This window comes from Aotus nancymaae, unplaced genomic scaffold, assembly GCF_030222135.1.
Source record: "Aotus nancymaae isolate 86718 unplaced genomic scaffold, 86718_ANA_hifiasm-v0.15.2.pri h1tg000012l, whole genome shotgun sequence".
Lineage (NCBI taxonomy): Eukaryota > Metazoa > Chordata > Mammalia > Primates > Aotidae > Aotus > Aotus nancymaae.
In genome coordinates this window covers 28,009,864-28,031,030 of record NW_026988423.1, presented here as the reverse complement: position 1 = coordinate 28,031,030, position 21,167 = coordinate 28,009,864, and the positions used below count along the sequence as shown (strand labels likewise).

General features: G+C 45.3%; 1 protein-coding gene across 5 annotated transcripts in view; it reads right to left on the bottom strand.

Moving 5' to 3' along the window:
- GRAMD1B (GRAM domain containing 1B) overlaps window positions 1-21,167 on the bottom strand; it is a 214,420-nt gene that overhangs the window by 141,781 nt on the left and 51,472 nt on the right. For all 5 annotated transcript variants that reach the window (XM_064375508.1, XM_012470248.2, XM_064375516.1 and 2 more), the window contains one exon: window positions 11,772-11,849. In XM_064375508.1, the coding sequence (XP_064231578.1) occupies window positions 11,772-11,849 (78 nt within the window). Of the gene's footprint in view, window positions 1-11,771; window positions 11,850-21,167 lie in introns of those variants that run through there.

Here is a 21,167-nt window from a genome sequence, read left to right as displayed (position 1 = left end):
TCACCAGGACAGTGAGGACCAGAGCTTATAAGACTGGCTTCCCCTGACAACTGGGAAGTCAAACATTACATCTCACGGACTCATGTGTGGCTTCCCTTAATCCATTTGCAAACTTCCTGGTTCTCTAAGAGCTCAAAACTCACCTTCCACACTCCTCACACGCTAAGCCCAGGACTACAGTTTGCTGACAGTGACACAAGCTGCCGCTTACTGCATGATACGTGCCAGACACAGTGCTAAATGCCTTTCTTATTTTATCTCAGTTCGATCCCCACAAGCTCCATAAAGTAAGTACAATTAGCTTCATTTTTCAGAAAGGAAACATTCAGAGAGGATGAAATAATTTTGCAAAAGCATCATAGCCAGGACGTGGTAGAGCTGGAATGTAAACTAATGTCTTTTAGTCTCCAAAACCTGAGTTCCATGCAGTCATTACTGAATCTTGTCCTTGCACCACATCACAGGATCAGAGATTTCCTTATTCTACCATTATCTGTTGAGAACTTACTGTGTGCAAGGCACAGCACTGAATATCAGTACCAGAGAAGCCAACTAATCAGAGAAGGGATACAGTCTTTACTCACCAGCCTCAAAACTTCAGCCATGAGAAACCCTTGTCAATAGATGGCTAAACAATCACAGGTTATCTATGCCCATGCACGTGTGTGTGTGTGTGTGTGTGTGTGTGTGTGCATGCATGCACATAAGAAAGAGAGAGACAGAGAGCAGGGATTGAGGTCAAGCCACCTACTGCCTCTAGCCTCTCCCTACCTCTGAAATCCATTTGGCCCCTCTTTCTGCCTTTCTCCTTCTTTCCCCTCCTCAATTCATTTGTTCCACCTTTCTTTCTTCTCAGTGATGTTTCTCTTCAAGCCAAAACAAAAGCAAAAGCACACAAATCTGCCCCCTAAGTTTACAGGACCCTCTCTCTGGAATGCCTGCCAGCCTTCAAATTGTATTCTGATCTTAGGGGCTGGAACCTCTTCCTCCTCCAGGAAACCTCCTCCCTCTTCTAGTTCTGGAGGCCAAGAGGGCAGGGCAGATTCAGCCAGGAGCCACTGCAGTCCATCTGCCAGGTACGGGGGATGTTTTAGGTGCTTTTTCCTAATTTGAGCACATCTAGTGTGTGCTCAAATAATTCTGGAGTCAGAGCAAAGTGCAAAGAGGTGATATAGAAATGAACACACTGAGCAATGTCCCCAAACACCTGCTACTTAGGTCCCTGTAAGTGGAAGAGAATAATCCACACCCCCAGAGATGCCAGCGTCCCTGCCCAGGACAGGCAGACTACACTGTTCCCTACTGCACCTTTCTCAGGACTTCCAAGTCTTTTATGGACTGGAGCAACTTATTATAAAGGTAACGGTCCCTGGCCAGTTATGAAGAAGGACCAGGAGGCCAAGGCACCTTGCTGGGAGGCACAGTGAGGCACAGACTCAGTCCCCCAGTCAACATCCCAGTCACCCACACCCCTTGGCCTTTCCCTGCAGCCTCTTGCAATGGATCACTGTGTCCCCCTCTTTGGCAGGGACCTGCAATATCTCCAAACATGGGAGCCAACCGGGCAATCCCAAACCTAATGTCTAGGGTCCCGCCACCTACTTGACTCGCAGAAAGGCCAGCTTCTTCCTCAGGGAGGAGACGTGGTAGTGACAAGCCTGCTTTACAGCAGTGCTGCATGAGACGGTCTCTGGCTGTAGATTCTGCACCATGCTGGGCTCAGGGAAGGGCTGGTCACATGGCAGCTGGGACCTCAAGGGCTGGGGGCTCACTCTGGAGCTGCGTGAACTTGGTGCCTCTGCAGCTACCCCAGCTGTCGACTGTGGGCTCCTGCACATAAGCTCTCCCCTCCCTGTGGTCCAATACAAAACACAGGCAGGTGGAAGGCTCAGGGTGGGCAAGCCTGGTGTCCTGTGTTACCAAGATCTCCTCTGCCTTCTGCCCAAGCCACAGCTCCAAATGAAGTGCTCCTCCATCTTTCAACATCTGGCAGAGCTCTGGGCACTTGGTGAGTTTCCTCTCCTCCTCTGTCCTCAGACAAGGAGGATGGAGCTGTGTACCTGCATGTGATGTCAGCTGCTGGTGCTGGGGGAAGGGGAGGGGCAGCGGGCACTGCTCCCAGAGGGTTTGCAACTTGGCTCTCTCCCCATGGTAAGGGATCACCTGAGTGTCTGTGAGTCCATGGGGAGTTCAGTGGTCAGGCAAGTAGACGGAGCTAGACTATTCTGGAAAAATGGTATTGGGGACATATTTCTGGGACAGAATAAGCAGAATTGAAAACACCTCTTCTTCTACTAGGAAGCTATCTATCCCAATGGCTAGACTCAAATGGGCAGTGACGATCTTACTCTAGCATAGCTTCAACTCCTAAAACTTGTTCCTTGACCTCAAATGCCAATACCTTGGTTTTTCCATTCATTCATTCTCAAATTCCAAATCCCAAACAATTGCTGAGCACTTACTCTGTGCTGGACGCAAGAGACAACAGAAATATACAGTTTGTGTCCCCGGGATCTCACTAGCTAGCAGGGAAACAGATAAATCACATAGCACACAAAGATATGGTAAGTACTACAACAGAATTAGCCACAGCCTACTGCTGTACCTATAAAATGGGTGTAATAAGACTCACCTCCCTCCCTCAATTGGAAAAAATTACAAATCCCAGCAAGACATGTAAGACATGAATGTCTTTTTTTTTTTTTTTGGAGACAGAGTCTTCCTCTATTGCCTAGGCTGGAGTGCAGTGGCATGACCTCAGCTCACTGCAAGCTCTGCCTCCGGGGATCAAATGATTCTAGTGCCTCAGCCTCCCAAGTAGCTGGGACTACAGGCATGCACCACCACACCTGGCTAATTTTTTTACTTTTGTAGAGACAGGGTTTCACCATGTTGGCCAGGCTGGTCTCAAACTCCTGATCTCAGGTGATCCGCCTGCCTCAGCCTCCCAAAGTGTTGGGATTACAGGTGTGAGCCACTGTGCTCAGCCACAAATGTCTTTTAAGATAGTTGGAGAAAAGTTGATACAAAAAACTCCCAAAATTAATTATATCCAAACTTCACACTGTTCTCATTCCACCTTCACTGATCTTAGGAGACATCATTTTCCATCACACAGAGAAAACAGATCCTGCTGCCACTAACCTCCTCACCTTCCTACTGTGTCACCTAGGAACTCACCTGCATCCGTCTCAATTAGTCTCTCCTGTTCAAGAGTAATCTCACCTGTGATCTGGACCAACCTTCTCTTGCCTCCTCTAAAACTCTGCTTCCTTATCTTTCAATGGGTGGCACCCCCCAACTGAGCAAGCTGGAATCCTAGGACTCAACTCTGAACACTCTCCTTCTCTCACACCCATATATACCCAATTTATCATCAGATCCTGGACAGGTTCTCTCCTAAATATACCTTGAATTTATCTACTCCCTTTTTTCACTGTCACCATCCACATTCTAAGACACCGACATCCTTAGCTTGGATATAATAATAGTCTCATAAGGGCCTCAGCTGATCTCCCAGCGTTTATGGGGAAGCCTCCATGTTTTGCCACACTGCAATGTAAGCAACCTTTTCATAAGCAAATCTGATCCTTTCATCTCCTGTCTCAAAGATCTTCAGTGGCTTCCTGGGCTCTTAAAATAAGACCAAGACCCTTTTGACTATTCTTTCTTTCTTCTCTGTTACTATATCCTAGTCATCATGGTCATCAAAGCTCCTGCCTCATCTCATCCGTATCACCTCTTCTGTCTCACATCACTGCTTCCAATTCATCCTTCTAGTCTTTACCCAAGCCTTACGCCCTTGGTCCCAACCCTTCAGGCTGGGTCCAGCTTCTTTGATGATACACTTTGGCTGGTACTATGTTCCCTTCTTTTAATGCAACCATCCAAATTCCAAGTTTGCATTTTCTCAAATGTGTTTAATATTCTCCCTTCAACAAGACTGAAAGCCCCAGAACATAGTGCTCTTTTTTCTTTTTTGAGACAGGATCTTGCTCTATGCCCAGACTGGAATGCAGTAGCTATTTTTTGTAGAGATGAGGTTTCGCCAGGTTACCCAGGCTTGTCTCAAACTCCTAGTCCCAAGTGATCCTCCCACCTCGGCCTCCCAAAGCACTGAAATTACAGGTGGCAGGCATCACACTTGGCCTATAGTGCATAATTGATCAGTTTGTTGAATGAATAAACAAACGAATTTATCCTTTCTGAAATTCTCAGCCTGAGCTATCAATTTCTACTTCAGAGATTATTTTAAAAAGTGCTTATGTCTCTCCATATTAAAATAAGAATTCTCCCCTATCATCCCTGCTTTCTCCTCTAGGTATCCTCCCTATTTCTCCTCTTCCCAGGCAGATTTCTAGAATGAAATCACTATGGTCAGTCTCTTCTCCCTCCCTCAAATATACTCTTCTGAAACTACTCTGTAGTAACCAATGACCCCCATGAATTGCCACTGCAGAAGATTCTATTCAGTCCTTTTCTTACCTATTTCTACCCTTTAACTACTCTTTGTTCCTTCTCTGTTACTATCTCCTAGTCATCCTGACTTCATTGGACCATCTTTTAAAATTCTTCCTTCCTTTGTCTTCTGCTTCCTCTTGCCTCGACTATATTCTCATTGCTGTGCTGTTTCATAGTGATCACTGCCAAACAAGTATTCTGAGTCCTGTTCCCTGAGCTTCAAACTGTGTAGCTGGTGGCCTAGCATGTCTCTCCACTGGCACACTCCATGGGTAGTTCACTGTATATGTCTAAATTAAACTCACTGCCACCTCTGCTCTCCAAATCTTTCCTCCTTGACTCAATATTTTAATGATAATACTACTAATAGGCACATATACATTAACCACAGGACAAGCATGATTTCCATCTTTTTTTTTTTTTTAACTATTCTAGAACACTTCATTTGGGAATATAAATGGACAGACTCCCTGGGTGGGTGCTGACGAGCCCTTCCCTCTTCTTAGTCCAGTGGTCCACTGCCCTATTTCGTGCCTACATAGATACCATTTCTCTAGCACCTGCCATTCCTGGGCCATCCAAAGGGTCAGCCTTGAGGGGGTAAACAAGAGAGGCAAGGAACCGCCCCCACCCCCGCCCCACCATTTTCCCTGAGCTCCAACTTTCCATCGGGTCCCACAATCCTTCCTCTGTTAACCATAGTGCACCTGGTTATGGAGCCACATCCTTTATGTGGCCGTTTCTTCCTGTCTCCTTGAGCATCACTCTTTCACTGCATCCCTGATGACCTCGTGAGATACACTTCTGGGGTAGGGACCACCCCTCACTCCTAACTGGCAGCAGCCAAGCCTTGATCTCCTCAATCATCTGTTTCATTTTCTTCATAGCATTTGTTACCCCTGGATGTCTTATGTGTTTACTGCCTAGCTCCCCTCGCTAGAAAGCACGTAGCATGAGAGACAGTACTCATCTTGTTCATAGCTGTACCCCTACTGCTTAAGAGTGGCTGACATGTAGTATGCGCTCAACAAACATATTAAACAAGAATCGTTAATGGGTAAGCTCTTATATTACCAGTTTCCTTCTTTGTCTACTTGCTTCAAGTCTTTGTCCCTAAAATCCATCTCCCTCACTGGGACCACAGTGATTTTTCTCACAAGAATATTTGGGAGTGACCTGGTGCTACAGGCTCAGTGTTGGTGCCCCACCCCCAAATGCATACGTTGAAATCCTAACCTCCAGTACAATAGTATTAAGAATTGGGGCCTTCAGGCGCGGTGGTTCACGCCTGTAATCCCAGCACTTTCGGAGGCCGAGGCAGGCAGATCACGAGGTCAAGAGATCAAGACCATTCTGGCCAACATGGTGAAACCCCGTCTCTACTAAAAATACAAAAAATTAGCTGGGCGTGGTGGCACGCACCTGTAGTCCCAGCTACTTTGGAGGCTGAGGCAGGAGAATTGCCTGAACCTGGAAGGCGGAGGTTGCAGCGAGCCGAGGTCAAACCACTGCACTCCAGCCTGGCGCCTGGTGACAGAGTGAGACTCTGTCTCAAAAAAAAAAAAAGAACTGGGGCCTTAAATCATGAAAGTGGAGCCCTGGCGAATATAACTAGTGCCTCTATAAGGGGGCTGAATAGATCAGAGTTCTCCTTTTTACCATGTAAGGACACAGCAAGAAGACAGCTGTCTATGAAGAAAACAGGACCTCACCACACACTGAATGCCCACATCTTGATCTTGGACTTCCTGGCCTCCAAAACAAAAAGGAATAATTTTCTGTGGTGTACAAAACACCCAGTCTATGGTATTCTGTTACAGCTGCCTGAACTAAGACACCCAGGCACTCCCTTTCCCAACATAACTTAGTGACGGCTGGGCATGGTGGCTCAGGCCTGTAATCCCAGCACTGTGGGAGGCCGAGGCAGGCGGATCACCTGAGGTCAGGAGTTCAAGACCAGCCTGGCCAACATGGTGAAATCCTGCACTCCAGCCTGGACAACAGAGTGAGACTGTCTTGAAAGATAAAAAATATAGAATTTCAGTAAGTGCCTACTATGTGCTTAACCCTGTGCAATAAATCTCGCATACATTTTAAAATATAATCCCCTCAACAGCCCTATCAAGTACCTGCCATTATCTGCATGGTTTAGGAAAACCAAGGCTCGGGAAATTAAACTTGCCCCAGAGTAACACAGCTACTCTGCTTAGGGTGAGGGCGGGGTGGGAGGGTTTCCAGAAAACTCCACAGAGGGGGCTGTGCTTCAGCTGAGAACTGCAAGAGGAGTAGGAGTCTGTCACATGGACAGCATTTGCAAGCGAGGGAACAAGATGTACACAAGCATGGAGGCGGGAGAAAGCAAGGCGTGTTCATGTTCAGGAACCACAGATACTTCAGTGTCGCTGCAGCGTCATACCCCAGGAGAGAGGTAGCTAGTGAGTGGCCAGGAAAGGCTTTTGGACAGGTAGGCAAGTGCCTGGTCATGCCACATCCTGCTGTGATAAGGAGTGAGTGTTCTTTATTGATGATTGAAAACCACTGAGTTATATTTTTTTGTTTGTTTGATTTTGTTTTTTTAGAGACAGAATCTTGCTTTGTGGCCCAGGCTGGAGTGTAGTGGTATGATCTTGGCTCACTGCAGCCTCCACCTCCTGGATTCAAGCAAGTCTCCTGTCTCAGCCTCCCAAGTAGCTGGGATTACAGGCGCCCGCCACCATGCCCAGCTAATTTTTGTATTTTTAGTAGAGACAGGGTTTCATCATGTTGCCCAGCTGTTCTTGAACTCCTGAGCTCAGGCAATCCACCCACCTCGGCCCCCCAAAGTGCTGGGATTACAGGCATGAGCCATAGTGCCCGGCTTTGTCTCTGCTTTGTCAAGGACAGAAGAGTATAAGATCTGGTGGGAAACTGAGAGTAAAATCTGATAGCCAGAATCAGAGTACTTGCAGCTACCATTTATTAAGCACCTACTTAATGGCTCTTCATGGATGTTTTCTCATGTATTCTTTACAAGAAAATCCAACGGACATCAAATTTTTACAAAGGAGGAAACTAAGGTCGAGGGTTGACTAACACTAACTAAATTGCCTTTACAAAGTTACAATTAGGCTGGGTGCAGTGGCTCACGTCTGTAATCCCAGCACTTTGGAAGACAGAAGCAGGTGGATTGCTTGAAGTCAGGAGTTCGAGACCAGCCTGGCCAACATGGTGAAACCCTGTCTTTACTAAAAAATACAAAAATTAACCAGGCGTGGTGGTGCACACCTGTAGTCCCAGCTACTCAGGAGGCTGAGGCAGGAGAATCCCTTGAACTTAGGGGGTAGAGGTTGAAGTGAGCCAAGACCATGTCACTATTCCAGCCTGGGTGACAGTGCAAAACTCTGTCCCCCACAAAAAAATTTATTACTGTCCTGTATTCCATTGCACACCACACATACACACACACACACACACACACACACTTTGGGGAAGTTACCTACTTTGCTTTCTACTGGAAACCTGGAAGAACTACTCTTATGTCTGAAACTGTCTCCATTTCCTAATAAACATATTTTCACAAAAATCAATTCTTCTCACTGAGGCCACACCCACCCAGCAAACATACATCAGTCCATCAACCTACCCTCTTACCCATGTCATGGTTCCGAAGGCTTTCCTTCAGGACAAAGCATCAATGTGACTAGGGAAAAAAACCTTTCTCAGAAATCCTTAGGTCTGAACACCATATTAAGGCATTCCACCCACTGCTGTGTAGCTATGTAGTCTCTAAATATTATATCCGCTCTGAACCTTACACAAAGACAAGAAAAAAAGCACACCAACATTTCATTAAAGCAGTTGAAAGTGCATTTTATACCAAAAGATTATAGTCTGAATCTTTAAAATAGAAGAAATCAATGTTAATTTTTTTTGCCTTCTCTATGAAACAATCTTTCATCGTACAATTGATGATGTGGTTTGGAAAATGAAGCAGCTACAGGAAAAAAAATCCATAATAACCACGTCATCCTTGACCATTTTCAGTCAGTGATAATAATACCAACTTCACCTGCCTCCCAGGGGCATTACAAAGAGTACAGAAAATGACTGCAGGGAGGCCTCACCAGTGCGGGAAATTCACGGCTCAGTGCACTGTTCCTCAGAGGGGGCCAGAACGAGCAGCACAGGCCAGAGGCCCACCACTGCCCACATCTCCCCAGGGTTCCGATTTCACCCCAGGTCAGAACATCACAGATCAGCATCCTAAACACCTGGAGATTCTTCACTGGGTGGGAAGAATTAGGTACAGAGTATAAGTCAGTTCTCAGCCGAGCCTAGGAGACTAATTTGAGCTCCAGAAACTTGTTCTCTCCAGGAGAAGGAATCCAGCAGCCAAAAAGAGAAGAAAGACTTTCTTTGAAAAGGTTATGGTGAATGAACACAAACCAGAGCCAATTTCTGAAGCTGTGGGGACGAGGCGGCGGGGTGGTGGGCCGGTCACAGGGACTGCCACAGGAAGCATACTTCTGACCACATTCTCTCTGTTCCTCATACTCTCCAAAGCAAGTTGATAGAAAACAACATCCCCATCCACCATAAAGAGCCTAGGGACCTGCAAGTGGGCTAGGATGGGAACAGAGGACAGAGAAGAAATCTAGAGAGTTTTTCTGGGCAGAGGTTTAGATGGAGAACCTTTGTAACATTTCCTTTGGTTGGAGGAGTGAGTGGTTAGAGAGAAGCTAGAATAGAATTCATATCAATGTAAAGTCCCAAATACCAAACAAAAGGCAGAGTTCTCTCCAGTTAGCAAGAAGCTATGTCCTTGGGAAAAATGTATTAGGGTATATACATCTCAGCACTACTCATCTCTTCCAGGAATGCCCCAAGCAACAGAGATAATATAAAGTGAGTTGAGGGGTTGTCAATCATAGAACTGGTAGAAGAAGGGCAACCAAAGACATCACGCTCAGAAATGGACAGTATACTTCTGGAGATTTTTGGTGCACAGCACAGGAAGGTGGCTGTGCTGAGGGACCTCTGTGGCCTCTTCTAATTTTGAAATTATGATTGCTGCAATCTAGAAAGCCTTTCACAGAGAGTGGAGGGTACTCCAGGGACTGAAGGAACTGCTATCAGATCGCACCTGATTAAGCATCTTGACAAGGATTTTTGCTCCTTGGAAATGCCATGTCTCCATATACCTCGGTCTAAATTGATGAGCTTAACTGTTTTGATTAATAGGGGGCACAAAACTGAGAACTAGGACAGAACTCACAAGACTTTATAATCTAAAGAAATAAGGATTTGGCCGGGCACAGTGGCTTACGCCTGTAATCCCAGCACTTTGGGAGGGCAAGGCAGGCAGATCACCTGAGGTCGGGAGTATGAGACCAGCCTGACCAACATGGAGAAACACCATCTCTACTAAAAATACAAAATTAGCTGGCGTGGCAGCACATGCCTGTAATCCTAGCTACTCGGGAAGCTGAGGCAGGAGAATCGCTTGAACCCAGGAGGCGGAGGTTGCAGTGAGGTGAGATCGTGCCACTGCACTCCAGCCTGGGCAACAAGATCGAAACTCCACCTCAAAAAAAAAAAAAAAAGAAAGAAAGAAGAACTGAGAGGTCTCACTCTCACCCAGAATGAAATCCCTTTTGACATACCACCCAGCTTTTGCTTGAACACTCCTATGAAGGGAGAGATTACAGTAGGCCCCCTTATCTGCGGTTTGTTATTCACGGTCAAGTGAGGTCAGAAGATATTAAATGGAGGCTGGCTGCGGTGGCTGGCATCTGTACTTCCAACACTTTGGGAGGCCAAAGCAGGCAGGTCACTTCATCTCAGGAGTTGAGACCAGCCAGGGAAATGTGGCAAGACCTCATCTCTACAAAAATATACAAAAATTAGTCAGGTATGGTGGCAGGCACCTATAGTCCCAGATACTTAGGAGGCTAAGGTAGGAAAATCACCTGAGCCTTAGAGGCAGAGGTTGGAGTGAATTGAGGTCACACCACTGCACTTCAGCCTGGGAGACAGAGTGAGACCTTATCTCAACAAAAAAAAAAAAAAAAAAAGGAAAAAAAAGAAAATATTAAATGGAAATAAACAGTTCATAAGTTTTAAATTATGTGTAATACTGAGAAGCATGATGAAATTGCTCGATGTCCCACCTGGAATGTGAATCATCCCTTTGTCCAGCATATCCACACTGTATACATGCCCCACCCATTAGTCACTTACTTCTCAGTTCTCAGATAAAAAACCAAGTTAGTACAACTCTGTCACAGAAAAGTGTTTTCTCATCCTGACTGGCAATCCTTCTCACTGACTTCTAACCCTCCAGTTATATTTCTTTAGCTTTCAGATATCTAAAAATCTCTTTTCCAAGCTAAATCCCTTTCCATCAACAAACTCTTTTTTTTTTTTTTTTTTTTTTTTTTTGAGACCGAGTCCCTCCCTGTTGCCCAGGCTACAGTGCAGTGGCACAATCTTGACTTACTGCAACCTCCACCTCCTGGGTTCAAGTGATTCTCCTGCCTCAGCTTCCACAGTAGCTGGGACTACAGGCATGCACCACCACACCTGGCTAATTTTTCTATTTTCAGTAGAGATGGGACTTTGCCATGTTGGCCAGGCTGGTCTCGAACTCCTGGTCTCAAGTGATCCACTTGCCTCAGCCTCCCAAAGTGCTGGGATTACAGGCATGAGCCACCACGTCCAGCTCACTATGAAGTCTTTCCTTTTCTTTTCTTTTCTGTTCTTTTCTTTTCTTTTCTTTGAGACGGAGTCTTGCCCTGTCACCCAGGCTGGAGTGCAACAGCATGATCTCAGCTCACTGCAACCTCCACCTCCCGGGTTCAATGATTCTCCTGCCTCAGCCTCCCGAGTAGCTGGGATTACAGGCACATATCACTATGCCCAGCTAATTTTTGTATTTTTAGTAGAGACAGGGTTTCGCCATGTTGGCCAGGTGGGTCTCAAACTCCTGACCTTGTAATCCACCTGCCTCAGCCTCCCAAAGTGCTGAGATTACAGGTGTGAGCCACCATGCCCAGCCCACTGTGAAGTGTTTTCAACGTATTTGGTTTGCCACATGTTGACTTCTTTTGCTGAACACAAAAAGCCTCCAGGACCAGCCCCTTTGTGTTGCTCCTTCTCCTTTCTGGGGTGAAAGTTTTGTCTTTCTAATCAGTCAAGCACAGAGGTCTGAGGCTCTCTCATTCCTCTTCAATTTTCTACATGCTGTGCACAGAGAAGACGCACAATCTTCCTCAAACATTCCCCTCCCTTCTATTTTTTGCCCCCATCTCACCCTCTGCATTGAAACTTACCTTTCTTCCCGCGCTCGAGGACTCAGGAACCTGCTAGAATCATCGTCGTGGCTGCTCTGCTGGCTGCTCTGTTGGCTGCTGCGGAAAGACACAGGATGTCAACCGTTAACTTCAGCTTCTTTCTCAACCCTGGGGGAGGTCACTTAGACTTCAGCTAGACAAAGACATGGAGTTACAAAATTTTAAAGATGCAAGTTCCCCCAAAAAAGTCTAGTGCAGAGAGTGCACAGTTAGACGATATGAGAAATGACACAAGGCTGGTAAAATCCCCAGCCATCACACCTGCAGACTGTCTGTTGCCAGCCAAAACAAAAGAGGCCCATCTCACTGCGATACCATGCTCTTCGCTGGCTACATATACCTCAAAGAGCAAATGCCTCCAGCATTCTCTCCAATCACTCCTCTTCCTCTCTCTGATGAGATTATAATCCCATTCTCCTCAGTCCACCAGAGACTCTCAAGCCACTGACGTGGACTGGGTGGGGTGTTGGGGAAGGGTGTGAGAGGTGTGGAGGAGGGGAATTCTCCTAAGGCAGAAGACTAGGGGTCACCTAGTCTGCTTCTCCAGTAAGGCAAAAGGCTGGATGGGGTCCAGGATCACCTAGTCTGCTACTCTGCCCCCGGGGGAGGCTGAGGAGGATGAGAAATAGAAGAAGGGATAAGGGTGGAATCTCCATGCCTAAGGCACTGTAGGTGATATAATTACACAGCTTTAGTTCAGTCAGAATTCTTTTGAGAGGTCATACCTTAAAGTAATATGGGAAAAAATGGCCTTTCCTCTTACTCCACAGAAAGAAAAGCTTATCAGACACTTCATGACACTAACTGCTCATATACTGATGAACAAATCATTTTTATGAATTATGATTAAATACTCCAACCATCTGATCAAGAGTCCACAAACTAGAGACTCTGGGCTAAATCTGGAGCCACGTTTGTGTTCAGCCCCAAGAGCTAAGGATAGTTTTTGTACTTTTTAGTGGTTGGGAGAAAAAAATCTAAAGAAGAATATTTCATGACAGGTGAAAATGACATGAAATTCAAATGTAGTGTCCACAAATGAAGTTTTACTGGAACACAGCTAAATCTACATTTACATATTATCTTTGGCTACTTTCCTGCTACCATGTCAGAGCTGAGTGGTTAAGGCAGAGTTGAGTAAGTTGAGTAGCGGCACCATAGGCCTACAAAGCCTACAATGCTCACCATCTGGCGCTTTACAGAGCAAGTTGGCCAACACCTGCTTTACTTAGGCTCTACTAATAATAAATCCTTATTACCAGAAAGTTGGCCAAAGCCTGCTTTACATGAGTTCTATTAATAATACATCCCAACTACCATAAATGTCATTATAACCAAGGCTACCACATAACCAACATCTTCTCCTCATTCTGGTGGATCATCTGCTGCACTAAGGTTCACTGGTTTCTATATATTCCTTAGCCTAGATGCCCAGTAAAATGCAAACTGGACAATCTTGCCAAGCAAGTGCTTGCTCCAGTGTCTGTACACTCTCAGCCAAAGAAGCACATGAGTTCTGTGGTTACAGTTACAACCATGCTCTTACGTTCCATTCTTCCAGCTAGAAGCAAATGACCTGAAAAGCAATTCACATCAGATTTTCAAACACAGACACAAGAAACCATACACATACCACACACACCAGGAACCAGAACAGCGCCGTATACAAAGCCTCCAGCTGCGTGGCAGAATTCACTGTGCACAGAATCCCTTTCTCTTTCCTTTCCATGCAGCACGTTTTTATGGCTTGTCCACTGTGCAGTGGCTGCTCATCATTTTTACTTTGCCAGCTCAGATGGAGCCCTATTACAAACTCCTCATAACCTAATTCCACTATAATGTTGTGGACCCATGTTACTTGGAACTGACCTGTTACATGCATTAAGCACCCTCTTATAGACAACCTGAGACAAGTATTACTTCACAGAAGGCAGCACACAGATGACTGGAACTCCAATTCCAAAGCCCACACAGCTCCAGAGGCAGGTGTCAAGAGACAGTATCCATCTACACAATGGGAGGACACCATTTACAGCAGTTAACGGGGCTCAACCAAGCCAACCACAATCAGCATTGCAGCCTTTTGAAAGCAGAGGTCAAACTTGACCCCCATTGAGCCAGGATGGGCTGGTTCTTGCTAGTCCCCCTATCCTCCCTCTGGCAATCAAAATTTTAAACTAATAAAGCGGGCTCCCAGAACTCAAGGCCATGTACACGGATTTCAGAAAAATAATTCTAAGCTGATATTTTTCAAGTTATCCCACTAGATGGCACTGTTGACTTCCAAACCAGAACTACAAAAAGGAAAACCAATCAGGAGCCTCAGGAACCAGAACCAGGGACCACCGCCTTTCTGGTGCCCTTCTCTGGCCTTCCCATGGCTTAGAAAACAGTTCTGATGGCGGAGAAGAAAGCAACAATGGATCACCTTAAAACTGTGTATTGGTTCCAAATAAATATCCAACTACATGCATCCAACAAGTATTCATATCACGCTATGTGTACAAGAAGCATCATCAAGACAATGGTTAAGAGTCTATAACGTGGAACCAGGCGTGTTGGCTTATGCTTGCAATCCCAGCACTTTGCGGGGCTGAGACCGGAGGATCGCTCAAACCCAGGAGTTTCTGATCAGCCTGGACAACATGGTGAGACTCCATCTCTATAAAAAAATTAGCCAGAGTGATGGTGTGCACCTGTCGTCCCAGCTACTCGGAAGAATGTGGCGGGAGGATCACTTGAGGCTGGGTGGTCAAGGCTGCAGTGAGCTATAATTGAGCCACTGTATTCCAGCCTAGGTGACAGAGTGAGATTCTATATCAAAAAAAAAACGGAGAGAGAAACATGAAAGAAAAGGAAGGAAGAAAGGAAGGGAGACAATGGCTGGGTATGGTGGCTCATGCCTGTAATCCTGGCACTTTGGAAGGTTGAGGTGGGTGGATCACCTGAGGTCAGATTTTCAAGACCAGCCTGGTCAACATGGCGAAACCCCATCTCTACTAAAAATATAAAAAAACAAACAAAAAAAAAAATTAGCTGGGCATGGTGGCAAGCGCCTGCAATCCCAGCTACTTGGGAGGCTGAAGCAGGAGAATCACTTGAACCCAGGAGACAGAGGTTGCAGTGAGCCAAAATCATGCTACTGCACTCCAGCCTGGGTGAGAGTGAGACTCCGTCTCAAAAAAGAAAAAAGAAAAAGAGAAGAGAAAGGAAAAGAAAAGGAAAGGAAAAGGGAAAGGGAAAGGAAAGGAAAGAAAAGAAAAGGAAGAGAGAAGGAAAGGAAAGGGATGGGAGGGGAGGGAGGGGAAGGGGAGGGGAAGGGAGGAGAGGGAAGGGAAGGGAAGGGAAAGGAGAGGGAAAGAAAGAGAGGGAAAGAAAAAGAAAGAAGGAGGAAGGAAAAAGAGAAAGAAATGTGAAGTACAGAAAAGAGTATCTGTCACATCTTAACTGCTATATAAATGGTAGATGCCATTATCCTATATGCAAGGCATCATTTTGTGGGTTATAGGAAAAGAAAGATGTGAATCAGACAAGGATACTTTGCTCTCAAAGAGCTTAGAATCTGTAAAGTAAGATTCAATATAAATAACGATATTTAAAAGCAGAAAAATGATAACTCTCAATAGTATATATTAAATGCTATGGGACACAGAATGCAGAAACATCATGTCCTTCTGGGACCAGTAAAAGAATTCTGTCTTAACAACAAGATTTTTGTGCTGACACTCAAAATTGGATAGACTCAAAACATGCAGAAATACAAAGAAAAGGCATTCGAGTTCAATTTCATTCACCACTCTCATATACCCAGCACTAGGAGACAGTGCTGTAAAGGTGATCAGGACATGGTCTCTCCAGCAAAGAGCTCCCAGTCTAAGACATACAAATATTCACCACAGACTGCCATGCAGCAGCAACAGAAAAAATGAACAAGGTGTAGCTGGTGGACACCTCTGTTGGAAAGCTCCAAGGAACACATCCAGAGGTGAACATTGAGCTGTAGGGACTGTAGATAAATCCATGGTGGCAACAGGCATAGGGCATACACAGGATCTTTCCTTCTCCAGTATCCCCAGCAGAGGCCTGGTCCTCTCTCCTCCCATTGTTTGAGCTTGTTTTTCAACAGTCTTAAAGAAGTTTAATGGGCTGAGAGCGGTGGCTCACACCTGTAATCCCAGCACTTTGCGAGGCGGAGGTGGGTGGATCACCTGAAGTCAGGAGTTTGAGACCAGCCTGGTCAACATGGTGAAACCCCATCTCTACTAAAAATACAAAAATTAGTCAGGTGTGATGGCGCCTGCCTGTAATCCCAGCTACTCAGGAAGCTGAGGCAGGAGAATCACTTGAACCTGGGAGGTGGAGGTTGTAGTGAGCCAAGATCATGCCACTGCCCTCCAACCTGGATGACAGAGCGAGACTCTGTCTCAAAAAAAAAAAAAGATTAAAAATAAGTTAAATGGATATCAACCACTCTTCCACACAATCCCATGAAATGATATTGTTGAGCAGAATTTCCAGAGATTCAGACACTGCCTCATCCTCTCGCACACACTCTTTCAATTCTTCTCTTATGTGAGCCTTTTCCAATGATACAGGTCACCTGGACTCCAGGCAGCTCACACTGCTCCCTAAATAAAGTCTTCTGAGACCATGAAAAAAGCAACCTCCATGGCAGAGTGTTTATAAAGGAATGCAGAATGCTACAAGGTCACAAAACACATCCCCATCCACTCCAGATTAGTCAAGGACTTGGTGGGATAAGGCATCCAGTCTGGGTCCACTCTGAGATTCAGGGGGTTGAAAAGAACTTGGAGGAAGTCCAGTAGAGGGCACTAACAGGTGAAATTGTCTGTTGGAAACCCTGAAAAGGAAACTCTAGGATTTAGAATGACTTTACCTGGGCACCAGATGACTGAAAGATGGCTTAACACTGCAAGGAAGGGAATTTGTATAAGCCACTGCTTGCCATTCGCTCAAGACAGCTAGATATGGAACTAGGATGACTTAAATCCCTCCTGCTGTTCATTCAAGCTTCAGATGAAAGTCTTTGTATAAATTAAGTTTTGGAACAGTAGAACGTGTTCCTAAATAAAGTGGGGAAGCTCTTGGTAAAATTCTTGGATATTCCCGAGAGAAACCAGCTGAAGCAGAATCCTGGTTTTGTTGAAGACCAGTATGCTAGTGCAGGAGCTTATCCTGGAAGATCACTAAATACCAGCAGCACTGGAAAGGACTGGGAAAAATCCATAGGAATCTGAGCCAAAGCATGCTCCACAAGGCAGAAATTCACTAGGCTGTGACCAGGAAGCTCCGCAATGCGGGCTGGGCAAATTCTCGTGATTCCAGTGATCTCCCTTCCTCCCCTCCTGTACCCAGGACACATGCAGAAAGCACAGACTAAACCCACAAACCACCAGGAAGCTGTCCTTCTGCCCTCTGAAAGGCACGGCTCTACTGCTAGAAAGACAGAATATGGTAACCTCTACTGAGTAGGTGCTTCCTAGGGAGAAACAGCTCTTTCTCTCCCAGGCAACACTACAGAAGTCACAGCAGCCTAAGTCCAGAAGGGGTTCTGGGAGATTCAGGTGGTCCCAAGCAGTCATGGGGGCATGCGGGCTGTAATTCAGTATTTCCAGAGCCTGCTGGAAACTACATTTACCCACACCAAGGCTGCATAGACGAATACACCGCATTTCTTTACTTCTGGCTGCAATTGAGGCCGTCCTGCCTGTTAGTATCAATTACCTCATGCTAATGAGAAGCTGCAGAAGCCTCTGACTGGCAGTTAGAGATGTCTTTGTTAATAAAAATAGGGAAATAAATAATCTGAAGCAGTGATACAGCAGAAACCAAGGCAGACGAACCTGAGTTTGCCCGCAGCTTTGTTGCTTTTCTGCTTTTTTGGACTGAGGTCCTTGGTACATAGGCTTTGTTTCGTATTAGCCTTCTAACCTTGGCCAAGTCACTTATCCTCCCTTAGCCTATTTCCCGAAAAATGGAGACTTATTGTGATTACTCACAACTTAGTCCTCTATTTATAGAACTGCATAGAGGATTAAGTTGTGAATAATCCAGTCACAGTATCTGAGTTCAGGATATGGCGTCAGAGAGACGCACATTCTAGTCCTGACTCTGACACTTAGGAGAGCGGGAGATCGAGAAAATGGTTTCACTTTTCTAAGAGTCAGATGTGGGTAACAATGCATGCCTTAAAAGACTGCAGTTCTGTTGGATTTGAGATTGGCGTTACTTTAAAAAGAGTCAAAAGCAAAAAGAAGAACACTGCAGTGGGGGTTAGAAATGGTGGAAATCACTATAGAGCATGTCTAGGCAGTATCAGGCCATCGGTGAGTGTATAATAAATGACGGATATCTATTACACTGAGTATTCACAGTTAGTGAGTCAGAGTATTTTGAAACATCCAATGCATGGGAGAAGAAAAACATAAGAGGCCCTTAGCCTGAAAAGTAGGGCCTCACTACTACTGACAGAAGGTAGAGCTGGGTTTTCATGCTAAATTATTTCTACATGTTAAATGACTCTGGCATTTACTGCTTCAGCTTAAGTAGGAAAGGTGTATGGGGGAAGAGAAGGCAGGTAGCAAAGATGGAGAGAATAAGGGAAAACAGTTTCTGTGTGTCACCTGGGGGGCAGGTATAGAAAAGTCTAATAATAGAAAATAAGTAAACAAATGTGACTGGGGTAACTGCCAACTCCTTACACAACATCCCTCAATATCCTCAAACACCACTTAGAAATAACACACTCGAGATGAATACTGAGAATTTGTCTACCAAGGTTAGCGGGTTCACTTCTGCTTAATGGCTCCCGAGGGAACAGGCAGCAAGGTGGGTAGAATCCCTGGTCAAAGATTCAGGGATTCAAAATCCAGCTAAATGTCTTCCTAGCTCATTACAACTCATGAATCCTTCTCTATCTAATGGTTCTTGGGACTGGGTTAGGTGGCTCACACCTGTAATCCCAGCATTTTGGGAGGTTGAGGCAGGAGAATCGCTTGAGCCCAGGAGTTCGAGACCAGCCTAGGCAATATAGTGAGACTCCATCTCCACACACAAAAAAATGTTTTTAAACTAGCAGGGGATGCGTGCCTGTAGTCCTAGCTACTCATGATGTAGGACTTAAGAAGAAATTATTTAGGCAGATAGTGAGGGTGACGAAGTCCTCGGTAAGACTTTTCTGTTAATGAAAAGCATCCCCCAAATCATTTTCTTTTCTAACAAAGAGCAGCCTGTAAAATCAAGCTGCAGACATAGACAAGCAAGCTAGAAGCTTGCCAGGGTGAATGCCTGCAGTTGTGCCAACAGGAAAAGGCTACCTGGAAGTAGGCAGTTCAAAATGGTGGCTCCATCTTCCCTTCTCTCTGCCAGCTGCGAGTATAGTAAGGAGCAGACAACATGGTGCCAAGTGGAAAGTCCATGTGCATAATAACATTAGGGTGGAATGGCCAGCCTTCCCCTCTGGCTATATAAATGTCATACCTGGTCCAACTAAGCTGTGAGCCCTTATAAATCAGACACCACCTCCTCAAGCCTGTCTATAAAATCTGGTGCACTGCTGCATGGGCCAGAATTCCCACTTGGGCGCCGCTTTCTCTCGCAAGAGTTATTCTCCTTTCTCTTTCTTTTGCCTATTAAACCTTCACTCCTAAACTCACTCCTCCTGTGTGCCTGTGTCTTTAATTTTCTTGCCATGAGATGACAAGCCTGGGGGTATTACCCCAGACAGACCAAGGTGGGAGGATCACTTGAGCCAAAGAGATCAAAGTCACAATGTACTATCACACCACTGCACTCCAGCCCAGGCAACAGGGTGAAACTATGTCTCTAAAAAAATAAAATAGTTCACCTCTGAACATACCCATATCTGTGTTTAACAAAATAAAAGGCTTTCCCTCCATGTCTTTCTTTTAATTTTTTTTTTTTGAGACAATCTTGCTGAAGTTCAGTGACACAATCTCAGCTCACTGCAACCTCTGCTTCCCGAGCTCAAGTGATCCTCCCACCTTAGCCTCCTGAGTAGCTGGGATTACAGGCGCACACCATCATGCTGGGCTAATTTTTGTATTTTTAGTAGAGACAGGGTTTTGCCATGTTGGCCAGGCTTGTCTCAAACTCTCAGCCTCAAATGACCCGCCTGCAGTGGCCTCCCAAAGTGCTGGGATTACAGGCATGAACCACACCACACCCAGCCTTATTTTTCCTCTCTCGATGGCCACTTTATTGCAAGAATATACATACTACTTGGTAATTGCTGAACTTCCATTAAAACAACAGTACAATAAACTCAGGAGCTTTACTATGCAGATTCCTTGGCCCCTCTCCAAAAGTACGAAGTCAGAGTCTGAACCTGTCCAGGAATGCGCATTTTTAAAAAGCTTAAAAATGATTCTGGGGGGCAACCAGGATTTGAGATCCACTGGGTGTTATACTAAAGCCCCTACTTCTTCACCACTGCATTATGAATTAATCTATTGCAATGTGCACCCCATGCCTACCTCTCCTTGGGTCTACCAGCAGGACCTCTGTTACACCAAGGTCGATGACAGCAGTTAAATCTTAATCTATGACCAGCCAGGCAGGTCTGACATTGATGATTAGTCTCATTCTTGAAACGCATGCTTCTTGCCTTCTCTGGCGTCATTCTCTCCTGCTTCTGGCATTTTGTCCTACTTTCATTTCTTTTTCTGGGGAAGTTTAATGGGCTCTTCTACTTGGTCCTAAAATGTTTCCCGGGACTCATTCAGACACTCGTTTAATAAAATTACCAAGCATCAACTATGTCAACTATATACTAGGTATTGTTCTAAAATCTAGATACTGGGTATAGAGCTTAAACAGAACAGATGAGGTCTCTGCTCTTAAGGAGTTTACATTCTATCGGTTTCCTGCTTCTTCCTGTTTTGTACCAGGGAAACCTAGGTTTTGTGGACCTCTGAAATTGTTGTCGATGTAATGTGCAATAATACTATACGTTTCTGAGAGAGGTTTACAGCCTTCATCAGATTCTCAAGTATGCCTGCGCCCATACGAGGTTAAAATCTACTGCAATACATCTCTTTGTGAGATCTTGTCACACTCAAGGTTTCAATTACTATGGATATGCTGATAACTCCCAAAGATAGCAGAGCACAGAGCTGAGCTGTCTAATACATGGCCACTGGTCATATGTAGCTACATATTAAAAATGCAATTCCTTAGTCACATCAGTTACATTTCTTTCTTTCTTTCTTTCTTTTGAGACGGAGTTTCGCTCTTGTTGCCCAGGTTGGAGTATAATGGTACGATCTCAGCTCACTGCAACCTCCGCCTCTCAGGTTCAAGCGATTTTCCCGCCTCAGCCTCCCAAGTAGCTGA